Source organism: Sus scrofa, chromosome 5, assembly GCF_054392235.1.
Source record: "Sus scrofa isolate SSC_HxYL_T2T_F1_AM1 chromosome 5, Sscrofa_HxYL_maternal_Yorkshire_Landrace_v2.0, whole genome shotgun sequence".
Classification (NCBI taxonomy): Eukaryota; Metazoa; Chordata; class Mammalia; order Artiodactyla; family Suidae; genus Sus; species Sus scrofa.
This window is the reverse complement of record NC_139387.1, coordinates 39,786,801-39,803,153: the sequence shown is the minus strand read 5'-3', so window position 1 is coordinate 39,803,153 and position 16,353 is coordinate 39,786,801. Positions and strand designations below refer to the sequence as shown.

At 37.7% G+C, this 16,353-nt stretch overlaps 1 protein-coding gene across 4 annotated transcripts in view; it reads right to left on the bottom strand.

Annotated features, from left to right (window-relative positions):
* Nucleotides 1-16,353, bottom strand: part of TBC1D15 (TBC1 domain family member 15) — a 79,607-nt gene that overhangs the window by 44,087 nt on the left and 19,167 nt on the right. For all 4 annotated transcript variants that reach the window (XM_003355517.5, XM_001925336.7, XM_084956351.1 and 1 more), the window contains exons 2-4: nucleotides 6,627-6,725; nucleotides 5,867-5,941; nucleotides 2,942-3,080 (exon numbers count right to left, since the gene is read on the bottom strand). In XM_003355517.5, coding sequence (XP_003355565.2) covers nucleotides 2,942-3,080; nucleotides 5,867-5,941; nucleotides 6,627-6,725 — 313 coding nt within the window. The remainder of the gene's footprint in view (nucleotides 1-2,941; nucleotides 3,081-5,866; nucleotides 5,942-6,626; nucleotides 6,726-16,353) is intronic.

The window sequence follows — 16,353 nt, the reverse complement described above, 5'->3', positions numbered from 1 at the left end:
ACTTCCTTTTCTCTTTAGTGAAAGGTTTTAAATAATACTAATTAGTTCTGATAAACTTAATATGTTACCAAATACATATAAAAAATATCTCCAACAAACTGGCCATAACAGCAGAAAATTAAAAAAAAAAAAAAATAGTTCAATAAGTCTCCATATGTCTTGAACTGAATTAACATCAAGGACACAACATTTTATTTGGATGGGTTTCCAGAACATCTCGGTAGTCTGTTGTTCTGGGAAGTTAAATTTTCAAAACATATGATCTAGTATATACAAAGAAAGACTTAAGAAAAAAAATTTTTTCATTTTATGGCTGGACCCATGGCACATAGAAATCCAAGCCACAGGTATGGCAACACCAGATCTTTTTAACCCACTGCACCAGGCCAGGGATCAAATCAGCACCGCCACAGCAATGTGAGCTGCTGCGATCAGATTCTTAACCCACCGCACCATAGTGGGAACACCACAGAAATACATTTCTTCAGAAATATCAAGTTAAAAAGGTCTTCAATAGTCAATTTTTTAAAGGTTTGTCCCAATTTCCCCCTGTGAATCACAAAAAAAAGTTTTTTAAACAGTGAAAGTTGTAACATACAAAAATTTTATTTGAAAAAATTATTTTCAAAAATGTAAAAATGTAATAATGGCACAATTTTGAATACCGAAACATCAAGCTTAGAAAATATCTTCTTTAGGAAGGCATTTTGATGAACTATAACTGAATGAGGTAGACAGTCTAGGACACGATGAGATGGAACAGAATAAATGTACTTCATTAACTCCCCATTTTGTTAAATATACACAGGTGTATGTACACTGGGCCATAATGTTCAATTTATTTCTTGCTGCTATGCACAATCATAAAATTTTTTAAATAGTGGAGAAAAAAAGAAAAATATCTCTTTAACTTTTAATAATTACTAAATAAAGGTTCTTTACAAGTCACAATGCATTTCCAAGACACATTAAGACATATTTATGTCAGCGGTTTTTTGCTAAGCTATACAGCTACGCAGAAATTCTCAACTCCGCACACCAAAATCACCAGGAGAACTTTTGAAAAATACAGGTCCCCAGGCTCCATCTCCAGTGTATCATTTAACTTGCTAGATGAAATCTTGGCATTGGTACTTTTTTAAAAGCCTAATAACTTCCCCATGTGATTTCAAAGTGCAGGAAAAGTTAAAAACCATTAATATAAAAAGATCTCTGTCAGATTATGCTTTTCTCAAATATGGTACGCTTCAAATATAAAATTCTGAAAATTAACTCCTTTTGCTCATTTCTGTAACCTTTTTCATTTTCAAGGGCAACAATATACTATGAGGCAACAACAAACCAAAAACAGCAATTCACCTAAACCAATCCTGAAGATCCAGTCTAGAGAAGTTCAAAATCCCTCACATGCTAAATATACTAAAATCCTGTGGTTTTATCTTTCTTTAACATTTTGGCATTGTTCTAGTAGAAAAGAACATTCCCTATAGAAAGCGAATGCCAAAAAAAAAAAAAAAAAAAGTTTATGCATAAACTGTTAATGGAAAACTTGTGATTTACTATTTACTTAACTGCCATTGTTCCCAAAAAAATGATATAGTACAAAGTATATTACTATACATGAGAATGACTCCAGAGGCCATAAATGAAAATCAATTTTAAGGAATTCCTGTCATGGCTCAGTGGTAAGTTACCTGACTAGTATCTATGAGGATTCAAGTTCGACCCCTGGCCTCGCTCAATGGATTAAGGATTCCACTGAACTGAAGCTGCAGCTTCAATTCAACCCCTAGCCTGGGAACTTCCATGTGCCACGGTGTGGCCCTAAAAAGCAAAAAAATAAATAAATAAAAAATAATAAAAATCAATTTTATTTAGTAACAATAGCATATAAATGTAGCACTATATAGTCTAGTAAAAAGTTTTGGTTAGCCTTTTCGAATCCAGTAAATGTGGATAAATCCTAAATTCAGGCCAAAATTATTAAAAGATAAAATATCCTAGGAGTTCCCATTGTGGCTCAGTGGTTAATGAATCCAACTAGGAACCACGAGGTTGCGGGTTCGATCCCTGGCCTTGCTCAGTGGGTTAAGGATCTGGCGTTGCCAAGAGCTGTGGTGTAGGTTGCAGACGCAGCTAGGATCCTGCATTGCTGTGGCTCTGGTGTAGGTCAGCAGCTACAGCTCCAATTAGACCCCTAGCCTGGGAACCTCCATATACTGTGGGAGTAGCCCTAGAAAAGGCCAAAAGACAAAAAAGCCAAAAAAAAAAAAAAAAAAATCCTTAGTTATAAAACACAAAGGAATCAATACAAAAAAAAAATGTTAACTCTATGCAGTGTTTTATATATTTTAAGAGATCACAAATGGGCTAGTTAGATCATATCTGAAGTAGTACATGTGTTCTATCAGGTCGCCAGCTTGGGTCTTTTTTGTTACCTACATGTAGACAGTCTCCATGCAGCAAACACAAATTTTACATATATTATATTCTTTATATATATATATATATAATAGTGACTGAACATTTATAAAGAGGAGACTGCCATGAAGAGCCCAATAAACAGTGAAATTAGAACAGTATGGTTTAGGGTATACTTCATCTCCCCCTGGTGCTTTAAGATGAAATAACATTTTTTTTTTTAATTCTATTGGATTAAGAAAAATGCACATAAGAGATAGCCAAAGCAATTTTTTCAAGTGTTTCTTTTATCTGCCATTCATAGCTACAAAACAAGTACTTTTAAAGCCTTATATATGAAGTCACGACCAACAAAGCAATAAAAATATGAAAAGGGAATATAAACAAAATGAGTTATACGTATTAATCAAAGGACCAAATCATCCTTCTGAATGAGGAACATTAAAGCATTTTTGCTGCACTTGTGTTCATATTACATTGTAGCAAATCAGTTAAAGATTTCAAAAGATTTAATTCATACCTCCATTGGTATGTGGTTTCTTTTTAAACGAAACTGTATTAACCATGTCCCACTCTGCTTCATAACTGTTCAGACGTTCTGATCCTCGATGCGCTCTTTCTTTGGGGGCCTGAGTCCACTCTACAACTGAACTGGAGTCCTAAAATAATTATAACATATAAAATATTTAGGGACTAAATCCTGAATTTCATTTCAATCAATAATGTCTTCTCAGCATCTATATAAAGTGAGTTTGTAGGTTGCAGCAGATATCACTGGCAGGAAAACTGAACAGTATATCTTACCCTTTTCTCCCTTGCTCAATTTACCAAAAGACAAGAAAAGTTTGTCCAGATTCTCTAGCCATTAGGGTTGTCAATGAAATATAAGCTAAGTGATTCCCACAACTCAATTCCCAGAACACTGGAATCCAACCCCAACCCCAGCCTCGGCTGGAATATGTAGATTCATCTCTGACAAATGACTAGCCCAAGGAAAAAGACCTAGGTTTCAAAAAGCAGGGATTCCCCAAGGTCACCCTGAGTCACAACTATTAACACACCTACCCATACACAGAGAGAATATAATCATTATTTTGTGTCTGCTGTTAAGTATGAGCACCACAATACAAAAATCTCCAAATGGCAAAGGCAAGTGTTTACATGAGTCAAAGTCCAAGAGAAATAAGTGGGAAAAAAAGTCAATTAGAGGAAGTGAACTACACAGAGAGATGAAAACATCTAAAAAGTGATCCTTAAACTCAGAAATAAAGAAGAATATTACATCCATGATGCTACTTTTTTAAAGGGGGGAGGGAGGGATACTCTTAACAAAATTCCTTAGAAATTTTTCATTTTTTCAGCAAAAATGAAAAAGGTAGGCAATAGAAGAACTGGGAGATAAAACTAAAGAAATTTCCTATAAAATCACACACTCATAGACAAAGAATTAGAAAATTGAAAAGTTAAGTGTAAAAATATTACAGGATCGGTCCAGAAGGTCTAGAGAAAGAAAGAAAGAGAAAAGGTCTCCAGAAAGAAAGAAAACAGAAAACAGAGAGGAAGAAGAAATAACCACTAAAATAATTCAAGAACACTGCTAAAAACTAAAAGACACAAGTTTTTCACACTAAAAGAGCTTACTGAGCACTGAACACAATTGATAAAAGACTACAAAGGCATTCTTTCAAGACATCTAGAACACTAGGGAACAAAAAGGCAATCTAAAAAGCTCCTGAAGAAGAAAAAAACAAAAAGAATCAGGAAATCTAAATGCAGTAGCCTTAACATTGGTAAAGGAAATTAGTCAAACCTGAGACAATAACTTGAAAAATATGGGGGAAAATTTATTTTCGAACTGTAATTCTATACCAGCGAAGCTATCAATTCAGAATAGGATAGAAAAGTCTGAAAAAAGAAATGTTTTTGCCCTCATTCACCCTTTTACTGAGGAAGCCCAGGAGCTGCACTGAATCGAGAGAGTAAAACAAAACAGAAAACAGCACAGGATCCAGGAAATGGGGATCAAAACAAGGGAAAGAGGTAAAAAGAATCCCCAGGATAATGGCTGCATGCACAGCCAACCTAGAAAGCAACCATTTCAAAAGGAACTTGCAAGAAGGCTCTGGAAGAAATGTTTCTAAGATGAAATCAGAAGGTCATCTATGTGATTAAAGAGTTTGAGAAGAAATATGGACAAGTGAGCCAGAGTTTCAAGGTGAATTAGCAATAAGATAGAGATAAATGTCTACCTTCCATAGTGAGGCATCAATACCTTTTAGAAATGTAAAACACAAGTTAGCCCAATTATTCCATTCCTATATTTTCGAGGAAAAATATCTACACAAAAACTTACATACGAACGTTCACAGCAGCATTATTTATAGTAGCTTAAAAGTGAAACAAGTGTTCCTGTCGTTGAACAGTGGAAATGAATCCAACTAGGAACCATGAGGTTGTGGGTTTGATCCATCGCCTTGCTCAGTGGGTCAAGGATCTGGCGTTGCGTGAGCTGTGGTGTAGATCACAGACATGGTTCAGACCCTGTGTTGCTGTTGTGGTGGTGTGGGCCAGCAGCTGTAGCTCAGATTCGACCCCTAGCCTGGGGACCTCCCTATGCCACCAGGGTGGCCCTCAAAAGCAATAAATAAAAGAAAAAAAAATAAATAATAAAGTGAAAACAACCCAAATGTCCCTCTACTGATGAATAACAAAATGTGGTACAGGAGTTCCCGTCGTGGCGCAGTAGTTAACAAATCCGACTAGGAACCATGAGGTTGCAGGTTCGGTCCCTGCCCTTGCTCAGTGGCTTAAGGATCCGGCGTTGCTGTGAGCTGTGGTGTAGGTTGCAGATACGGCTCGGATCCCAAATTGCTGTGGCTCTGGCGTAGGCCAGTGGCTACAGCTCCGATTGGACCCCTAGCCTGGGAACCTCCATATGCCGCGGGAGCGGCCCAAGAAATAGCAAAAAGACAAAAGACCAAAAAAAAAAAAAAAAAAAAAGTGGTACATAGCCATAAACATAATATTATTTAGCAAAAGAAGGGGGGAAAAAAGTAAAGATACAAATCACTGATAGGTGCCATAACATGGATGAACTTGAAAATATTATGCTAAATGAAAGAAGCCAGCCACAAAAGACTACATAAATTATGATTCCATTTAGATGAAAATCCTCTGAGACACAAAGAAAATTAATGGATGCAGGAGGCTGGCGTTAAGTGGGAATGAGGGGTGAATGCTAAAAGGTACAGTTTCTTTTTTGGAAATAACAGAAATGTTCTAAAAGTTAATATTGGTGATGGCTGCACAACTCTATAAATACACTAAGAATACTGAATTATATACTTTTAAAAGAGCGAATTTTCTGCTATATGAATTATATGTCAGTAAATTTTTATTTAACAAATAGCATTCCCTTAGTCATACTTTTTTTTTTCTTAAATACCTTTCCAGCATGGAGGATACTAGAAGAATCTAATGCATCATCCAGTGGTCTCCAGTCTACTATTACTTCAGCATCCTAGAGAAAGAAATTATTAACTGTATTTACTATTCAGCAATATCTTATATTTTAGTCACCTATATTTAATTCCCTGAAACAAAATGGAATTTAACACCTAAAATTCCAATACCTTAAATTTATTAGCACATTAAACATGCAATATCATATATAAACCACTATTTGACAAATGACTGTAGATTTCTAAATTCCGCTTTCCATTATAAAAATTATATTATTACAACTTTTTTAAAATACTGGAGTTCCCATTGTGGCTCAGTGGTAAGGAATCTGACTAGTATCCATGAGGATGACGGTTTGATCCCTGGCCTCACTCAGTGGGTTAAGGATCCCGTGCTGCGGTGAGCTGGGGTGTGGGTCGCAGATAAGGTTCAGATCCTACATTGCTGTGGCTGTGGTGTAGGCTGGCAGCTGCAGCTCCGATTCAACCCCTAGCCTGAGAACTTCCATATGCTGCAGGTGCGGCCCTAAAAAGCAAAATAAAATAAAATATTTCATGCCATTTTACTGGCTTATCTAAAGCATTTTATTTCTAGTATCACTTCCATGTTAAATTTACAACCACAGCTTGATTACAAAATTTTATATTGCATGTGAAATTCAAACTTGATGATAATGCCCCAATTATTAACTTAAAATTATTTTTATTTAAACATTTAAATAAAGTCATTTACTAGAAACATACCTTTTCTAAAACACGTAATGTTCCTGAAATCAAGCTGTCCTGGTCATTGGCCTTTCCAAAAGATGAGTGAATATAGACCCCTTCCTGTTCATATATAATCTAAAACAGCAAAAATAAGATTAATCACATCATTTTTATCCAACACTATTCATTTGTTTTTTAAAAAAATTAAGAGATGTTTTCCTATAATGCCTGAACCAAGTTTCTGCTTATTTCATATAAAAATATATTATCTTAGGAGTTCTCGTCGTGGCTCAGTGGTTAACAAACCCAACTAGGAACCATGAGGTTGCGGGTTCAATCCCTGGCCTTGCTCAGTGTGTTAAGGATCTGGTGTTGCCATGAGCTGTGGTGTAGGTCACAGATGCGGCTCGGATCCCATGTTACTGTGGCTCTGATGTAGGCTGGAGGCAACAGCTCCAATTTGACACCTAGCCTGGGAACCTCCATATGCCACAGGGGCAGCCCTAGAAGAGGCAAAAAGACAAAAAAAAATAATAATAATAATAATAAAAACATATTATTTTAGGAGTTCCCATTGTGGCTTAGTGGGTTAAGAACCTGTGAGGACTCAGGTTCGATCCCTGGTCTTGCTCAGTGGATTAAGGGTCTAGCATTGCTGCAAGCTGCGGTGCAGGTCACAGATAAAGCTCAGATCTAGCATTGCTGAGGCTATGGTGTAGGCCAGCAGCTACAGATTCAATCTGACCCCAGCCCAGGAACTTCCATATCCCACAGTAGTAGCCCTTAAAAAAAAAACTTAGAAATACCACTCAGGGAGTTCCTGTCATGGCTCAGTCGTAATGAACCTGACTAGAATGCATGAGGATGCAGGTTTGATCCCTGAGCTCACTCAGTGGGTTAAGGATCTAGTGTTGCCAGGAGCTGTGGCGTAGGTCACAGACCGACTTAGATCCCATGTTGCTGTGGCTGTGGCATAGGCCAGTGGCCACAGCTCAGCTTCAACCCCTAGCCTGGGAACCTCCATATGCTGCGGGTACGGCCCTAAAAAGACCAAAAAAAAATTAATAATAATAATAATAATTTCATTATGAAAGTTTAGTAAAAGGAAAATAGTCACTTGGAAACCTAAGTAATTTTGACCGAAGTTTAGAATACAGTGTACTTTATATTTATGTAGTCCTTTATTATTATAATCACATCACTATTCAGAATAGCATGGGGACCAAGAATGTAAGACAAACACCACCAGAACCCCATCACCTAACTGGCACTTAGGCACCAAGAATTCCATATGTTATAACTTATTCCTTACAATAACCCTAGACCATAGATTCTATATCATTATAAAGAGTACATCATTAAGATGAGGAGTCCATTTGTGTGAACGAGAAAACAAAGAAAAGTTAAAACAACCTGCCTAAAGCTGACGATACAAATGAATAGTAAGGGGTGGTTAAGGAGTGGTGTGGAGTTTGAAACCCAAGCAGCCTGATATCAGAGAACTGATCTCTTAGCCACCACACTACAAAGCTCCCATATTACTTTTATTGCCTCTCCTGTATTATATCCATCACTTGGGATATAGCCTTATATTAAGTCAAGAAATAGTCTTTCCAGTAATCAAGATCACCAGAGCAGTTCTGATCTTAAAATCCCAAGATGGCCTTCACTGAAATATCGTTAAACACCAGACTAGCACTAAGCAGAAGACAAAGACTGGGGACAGGATGAGTTGGGGAGTGGTGAGAGACAATGCTCTGTTGTTTGTATAGAAATGAAAAATTTTAGGAGTTCCTGTTGTGGCACAGCGGAAACGAATCCGACTACGAACCATGAGGTTGAAAGAAAGAAAAAAAAAAAAGAAAAGCAAAATTTTAAAGCATAGAGAATTATTCACAGATACGCACAAAGGTATGCATATCTATTTATAATATGGTGGGTGGTAGAGTAGGAAAGAAGGAAAGAGAAGGTATAAATCTAAATGACAGCAAAGAAGGAAATTATAAAGTATGGCCTGGGATATTCACTGTATGGGATTAAAGATGAGGTAGATTTAAACAGGAAAACATACATGGAAAAAACTTCCAAATGTACGTAATACGATAACATTCATACTTTTAAAAGTTTCTCTATATCTGTATAAAATACAGAGATCAAGCTGCAGAAGGACACACGTTAATGTTAACAAAGGTTACCTATGACAGACAGAATGGGATTGGAAAAGATTGAAAGAGGAATTCTAACTTTCTATGATAATGCCAAACTTACCTGAATATTTCAAAGTGAATATAGTTATATATAGCCTCAGTAATCAAAAAATTAATTTGAGTAAGTAAAGTAAAAAGAGGGAATTCCATAAGTATAAACTATAACCTCTCTGGACTTAGTTTTAGCAATCGACAAAACTGGACTAGATAATTACACGTGGGGCCAAAAAACAAAAGTATGGTAAGGTTAAAAAAAAAATCCCTTAAAATCTCAACGTTTTGTGACAAATAGAGACATAGCCAGAAACCACACTTCAGCATATTTTCACCTAAGACTTAGCTATAAGAATAACTGAGAATTCCATAGTCCTCTTAATTGAAAAAGGGACACTCATTTGCCAAGAAAAGCTTCATATCATTAACAGCACAATCTAAGATTCTGTGGTACTATTAATACTAAAGAGATTCTGGAATCAATGAAATAAATGAACCCTAAAGAATCAAATGAAACACTTCATGTAACTGAAACACATTAAGCAGATCTTTCTTTCCCAAACATGTTGGTGAACTGCTGCCTTATTCTCTTTTTTTCATTTAAAAAAAAGTTGAGTTTCCTATGTAATTTACCTGGGAAAACACCTAAAAACTATTATAGTACCAAGCACTTTCTGAAAAAGTCAAACCCACACTCATGTTCTGTGTTCTTAACTTTTTAGTACTTTTTGAGGGAAACATTACATATCTAAATTTCAAACCCAGACTTGCACTGTCTTTATTTATTTATGGTCTTTTTTTTTTTTTTTTTTCGTTTTCTAGGGCCACTTCCCTCAGCATATGGAGGTTCCCAGGCTAGGGGTCTAATCGGAGCTGTAGCGACCGGCCTATGCCAGAGCCACAGCAATGAGGGATCCAAACCCGAGTCTGCAACTTACACCACAGCTCATGGCAATGCCGGATCCTCGCACTGTCTTTAAAGTAGCCACGTTCAGCTTTCTGATTTGAAAGGTGAGACATTAACCAACACAAATTACTTCTGCAGAAAGTATAAAATTAATAAATTTACCTTCATTAGCTACTAACCTCATGAAGTCTTATAAGACTTAAAAGCACACACACAAAAAAATACTAGTCAGGAGTTCCCGTCATGGCTCAGCAGTAACGAACCTGACCAGTACCCATGAGGACAAAGGTTCGATCCCTGGCCTCACTCAGTAGTTAAGGATACACCATTGCCGTGAGCTATGGTGTAGGTACGAGGCTCAGATCTGGTGTGGCTGTGGCTATGGTGTAGTCCGGCAGCTGTAGCTCCGATTTGACCCCCAGCCCAGGAACTTCCATATGCTGCAGGTGCGGCCCTAAGAAGACAGAAAAAAAAAAAAAAAACAAAAACAAACCCACATTCATGTTAGTATATTACTTACTTCAAATATGAGGCAACTTTATGATAACAGTTTCAACTGAATAGCACTTTGTTTTCAAAGCATCTTGATCTCATTTAGTCTTCAAAACCAGACTGAATGAGTCAGAAGACATCTTATTATCTCCATCTCCATTTTACAGAAGAATAAACTGAGACAGAGCTGCTGAATGACTTTACTCAAGACCACAAATATATCAAAGGAAGAAGTGAGTTTCAGATTTCCTGGTACCTTCACCATTAAATGAAATTGTTATTGCCTCAAGAAACTACCAGAAAAATTCTATATGGCTTTCATAGAGGAAAGCAGGTTTTTTTTTAAGATTTTTATTTTTTCTATTATAGTTGATTTACAATGTTCTGTCAATTTCTGTTATACAGCAAAGTGACCCAGTCATACGTACATAAATACATATATACACACCCACACAGACATATACATTCTTTTTCTCACATTATCCTCCATCATGCTCCATCACAAGTGACTAGTTATAGTTCCTTGTGCTATACAGCAGGATCTCATTGCTTATCCACTCCAAATGCTATAGTTTGCATCTAACCCCATACTCCCAGTTGGAAAGTAGTTTCTGAAATTACTTAGATTTATAAAATAATGCTGCTTCAAGGACTAAAAAGAATTTTTATATGTGTTTATAAATCAACATAGTAGCTAACTATTTAACAATTCGTCCTTTAAACGAAGCCCCTTAAAATTCTCCTGCATCTGAATTCCCAAACCTTCAACCCAAGAAGCTCAGTCCCTTTCAAAAGGCATCTTGGGGAGTTCCCATCGTGGTTCAGCAGAAACGAACCTAACTAGTACCCATGAGAATGCAGGTTCGATCCCTGGCCTCGCCCAGTGGGTTAAGGATCTGGTGTTGCTGTGAGCTGTGGTGTAGGCCACAGACGCAGCTTGGACCTGGCATTGCTGTGGCTGTGGCATAGGCCGGCAGCTGCAGCTCCCATTCGACCCCTAGCCTGGAAAATTCCATATTCCGCATCTGCAGCAGAGCAGAATGGAGTGGAATAAAATAAAATCATATCCATCTTGGTTTGAATTTGTGAGGATTACAATTTATTACAATACATAATTACAGTCCTGAAATAAATGGAAATTATGACTTCTACACTGAATATTCACTATGATATCTTAAGTCTTTAGTGTAAAACAATAGAGGTATTACACCTTTTTTTTTTGTCTTTTTTAGGGCCGCACCCGCAGTATATGGCATTTCCCAGCTTAGGAGTCAAATAGGAACTCCAAGGCTTCACGTCTTTAAATGGTTTATTTCTAATACAATATTTTAACCAATAAGCAGTATGTAATATACCTATGTTAAAAAAGGACTATTAATTTCTTAAAATGTTTTGTCTTTTAGTGCATGTTTCAATTAATGTGACAGAAGTTGCCATTTTAATTTTATAGCTCTTCACTCAACTTGTTTTGAGGGAATGATTTTACTTATTTTTTATTTATAACATATATCTGTTCATTATCCCAGTTTGTGGGTACATGTATATAATAAAATATGGTTGAATCAACTACTTCAAACAGCTTAAAATACAAAAGCCTAAGTCCCATTAGAACTTGATCTTATAACAAAAGAATGATGATGCTATTTCTTCATTAAACTCTACAATTAACTGATCCCTGAGGAGTACCATTATGCCAAAGGACAATCTGCCTCCTATGTCTATCTGTGTTAATGACTAATATCTGAAAGTCTATCTCCAAGCCTGTTTGATATGAAACATGATTTTGCTATAGGGAACAATTATGATATCAGGGATTTCATCTAAGATAATACTTTTAGTAAAATAGACTTCCAATTTCCTTACTCTGGTTTTATTCATGATCTCTATTGCAAAATAAAAAAGATTCAAATGGTATTATCGACGATATAATATTTCTATTATGTACTACTTTACAAAACATTTCTACACTATCACATTTGATCCTCACAACTCAGTTTAGAGGTGTCATCATTCCCACTCTATAATTGCAAAAAATATGCAAGGAAATTAAGTGATTTAATCAAGGTTCTTTCCTTACTCTAAGGTTGAGACTCAGGTCTGCTCTGACAAGTGCTATTTGTCCAAAGAGCACATAATGAAAAAGGTAATCAACTTAAGGTTCAGCATGCAGGGATACTGACAACACTGTTCCAGTATCCTATGTGCTCATATTCCAATCTAAAGCAGTCACCAATTACCTGATCTGTGAACATGAGTAGGTCCTCTGTGCTACAGGAAGCAAAGAAAGGACATCAGCATTGCCTGGTTTTTTTCTACTACTTAAGATTTGAGGGGGGAGTTCCCATTGTGGCACAGCAGAAACAAATCCGACCAGGAACCATGAGGTTGCAGGTTCGATCCCTGGCCTTGCACAGTGCGTTGAGGATCCCATGTTGCTGCGAGCTGTGGGGTAGGTTGCAGAGGCAGCTCAGATCTGGCGTTGCTGTGGCGTGGGCTGGCAGCTACAGCTCCGATAAGACCCCTAACCTGGGGACCTCCATATGCCACAGGAATGGACCTAAAAAGACAAAAAAAAAAAAGATTTGAGGGGAGAGGAAGAGTTTATAGGCACAAGAGGAAAAAATATATAAGTCATAAAGAACGATACGAAAAAAATTATATTCTAAGGAGGTGAAGGTCAATGAAAATTAATGTCACGAAGCTGGCAAAGAGAAAGCTAAGTGAGGGAATTCCCACTGTGGCTCAGTGGTAATGAATCCAGGACTAGTATCCATGAGAAGAAGGGTTCGATCCCTGGCCTTGCCCAGTGGGTTAAAGTATCTGGCATTGCCGTGAGCTGTGGTGTAGGCTGCAGACATGGCTTGGATACTACGTGGCTGTGGCTGTGGTGTAGGCTGGCAGCTGCAGCTCCAATTCCACTCCTAGCCTAGGAACTTCTATGTGCTGCACCTATGGAGAAAGGGAAAAAGGGGGAGGAAAGAAGGAAGGAAGGAAGAGAGAGGGAGAGAGAAAGAGATAGAAAAAGAGGAAGGGAGAGAGAGAAGAAAGAAAGAAAGAAAGAAAGAAAGAAAGAAAGAAAGAAAGAAAGAAAGAAAGAAAGAAAGAAAGAAAGAAAGGAGGGAGGAAGGAAGGGAGAAAGAGAAAGGAAGAAAGAAGGGGGGGAGGGAGCGAAGAAGGGAGGGAAGAAGGAAGGGAGAAAGAAAGAGAGAAAGAGAAAGAGAGAGAGAAAGGAAGAAAGGAAAGAAAACTAAAAGAAAAAAACAATGAAACAAAAGTTTGCACTACTAGATACACGTCTGAAACTCCTTCTGCATAAAAGTCCATACCGGCATGCCACATAGCAAGACAATGAATAGGCAGTAAAGACTTCCCATGAATGCTACCTTAAGGATAGAGAGGCACCAAATGTAAAAACAAAACAGCCTATCATTTTTCCAGCACATATATCTGAGATATTACAAAAATCTACTTCAGATTCTCTAACCTTAACAACTTATTAACTTGTGACACTTTACAAGGGAATAAATTACATGGCAAAGCATGTTTGGAGTGCATCTCTAACGGAAATTAAAATGGTGTGTTTCCATTTTATTTTTCTGAACATTTTGCAGAGAAAGTTGAATATGAAAACTATAACAACAGTATATACAGCTGCCCTCAAAAATCAGGATTTGGGGAGTTCCCGTCGTGGTTCAGTGGTTAATGAAATGTAATGAACCTGACTAGCATTCACGAGGACCCACGTTTGATCCCTGGCCTTGCTCACTGGGTTAAGGATCTGGCATTTCCGTGAGCTGTGGTGTAGGCCGAAGACGCAGCTCAGATCCCATGCTGCTGTGGCTGTGGTGCAGGCCAGCAGCAACAGCTCCAATTGGACCCCTAGCCTGGGAACCTCCATATGCTGCATGGCAGCCCTAAAAAGACCAACAAAAAAAAAAAAAAAAATCAGGATTTGGGTGGTTTGGGGTATTACCGTTTGGGTTTTTTTGTTTTGTTTTTTTTAAGTCATGTATGTCCAATCTTTCAAAATCAAGAAATACTGTGTTTGATAAAAGGAATTTTTTTTTTTTAGTCTTTTTTGTCTTTTCTAAGGCCGCACCCACAGCATATGGAGGTTCCCAGGATAGGGGTCTAATCAGAGCTGTAGCTGTCAGCCTACACCAGAGCCATAGCAACTCGGGATCTGAGCCAAGTCTGCCACCTACACCACAGTTTACGGCAACGCTGGATCCCTAACCCACTGAGCGAGGCCAGGGATCAAACCTGCAACCTCATGGATACTAGTCAGATTCGTTAACCTCTGAGCCACGACGGGAACCCCGATAAAAGGAATTTAAGTTGAAATGTAAAGAGAATGAACTATCTAAAGAAAAACAAGGAGAGTTCCCATCATGGCACAGCAGAAACAAATCTAACTAGTATCCGTGAGGATGCGGATTTGATCCCTGGCCTCACTCAGTGTGTTGGGGATCTGGCATTGCAGTGAGCTGTGGTGCAGGTTGCAGACGTGGCTTGGATTCTGTGTTGCTGTGGCTGTGATGAGGCTGGCAGCTGTAGCTCCACTTCGACCTCTAGCCTGGGAACTTCCATAAGCCATGGGTGCAGTCCTAAAAAGCAAATACCATGAAAGACAAAGGTACAATGAGAAAAATAAAACTGAAAGAAGTACCCAGTAATACTAACTAGAGGATAGAGAAGGACTTAAAAAAAAAAAAAAAAAAGGTTGGCAGTGTTTTAAAAATGCTAGTAATAACAAAGAAATATAAGAATGTAAGTACTATAACAGGACAGCAGTTACTTAGGGGGAGAAGGGTACATGGAAAGCTTTCCTCCGGAGTGGCTGCAAAGGTCTATTTCTTGACCACAGTGGTGGTTATGAGGATGTCTGCCTAGTGACTCATTAAGTTATATAAGTGTGATTTTCTGTATGTATGTTTTGTTTCACAACTAAAATGCTAAAAACTACTAATGATAAACACAAAATGAGAAGTCTTAAACAGAATTTAAACCAAATCTCAAGTATAACAGAGGGATACTGCCAGATGAAAATTATGACATAAATTCAACAATGGGAGGACAGGTCTTGAGAAAAAGAAAAAGGACAGATCAAGCACAAGATTGAGGAACTGACACTATTTATAACTAAGTGTCTCTGTCCCCCCCCCACAAAAAAAATGGGGACAGAGGTGGCAGGGACAAGGGGAGTAATGCTATTGTTATAGAGGGTATATATACAAACCACCAATGAAATAAGGAAAAAGATACCTTAATATAAATTACAAACTGGTATAATGCCGCTCCACGGATGTGTGGATTACCCTCAGTAACCCAAATATCTACTGGCATTCTCTAAATACTTGGCACTTGATAAAATTCTTGAATATCTTGCTAACTCTCTCGGCTCTCAGAAAGTACAAGACAGAAGAGGACACAGACCAGCAAGAAAGAAACGGTTATTTACAAAAACTATGTAAGAAAAAAAGACCATCTCAAAAGTTTATAATAAACAAATTTAGAACAAAGTAAAACAGCCTGAGCTTGAGGAGGAAAAAAAATGTATAAAGAGATAGGTATTAATCCTACCACAAACAGGAAGAAAAAAAAAAAAATCCTAACAGCTTACACTTCCAACCCAAATGGAGTAACAAGAGACTGGATTTACCCTCCATGGTGGGGGGGTAGGTCAAATCTATGAAACAATGGTATTACAAAGGTACTAAAGGACAGTGACTACAGAATAAGAAGAAAATGAGGTGAGTCAGACAACTCCCCTAGATTACCATCTCCAGAAAGTTCCCAGCTGTGGCAAAGGGACAGAAAGCACAGAAGGTGTCCTAACAGGACAGAGAGCCGGAAACTGGGCAAAGCCAAAATAGAAAACCATAGAAGAAAGAAGTGCACAGGGAGAAATCAAGAGATCTGCAGAGGTCACTGAGTATTCAGCAGAGTACTGCTGAATGCAGGCATATCAGCTGGATGAGGGGGAAAAGCCACATCAAATTACTAGAAGAAATAATCTGCAGCTCACACAAAGATATTCTCATCAGTGCAGGGGAAAACACTATAATTCACAAGGCACTGAGCAGAATACTCAAAATAGTCTTGCCTCAGTAGTGGGGCAAAAATCTGTCTCACATTAAATGCTGTGCTAATACCTACAAGG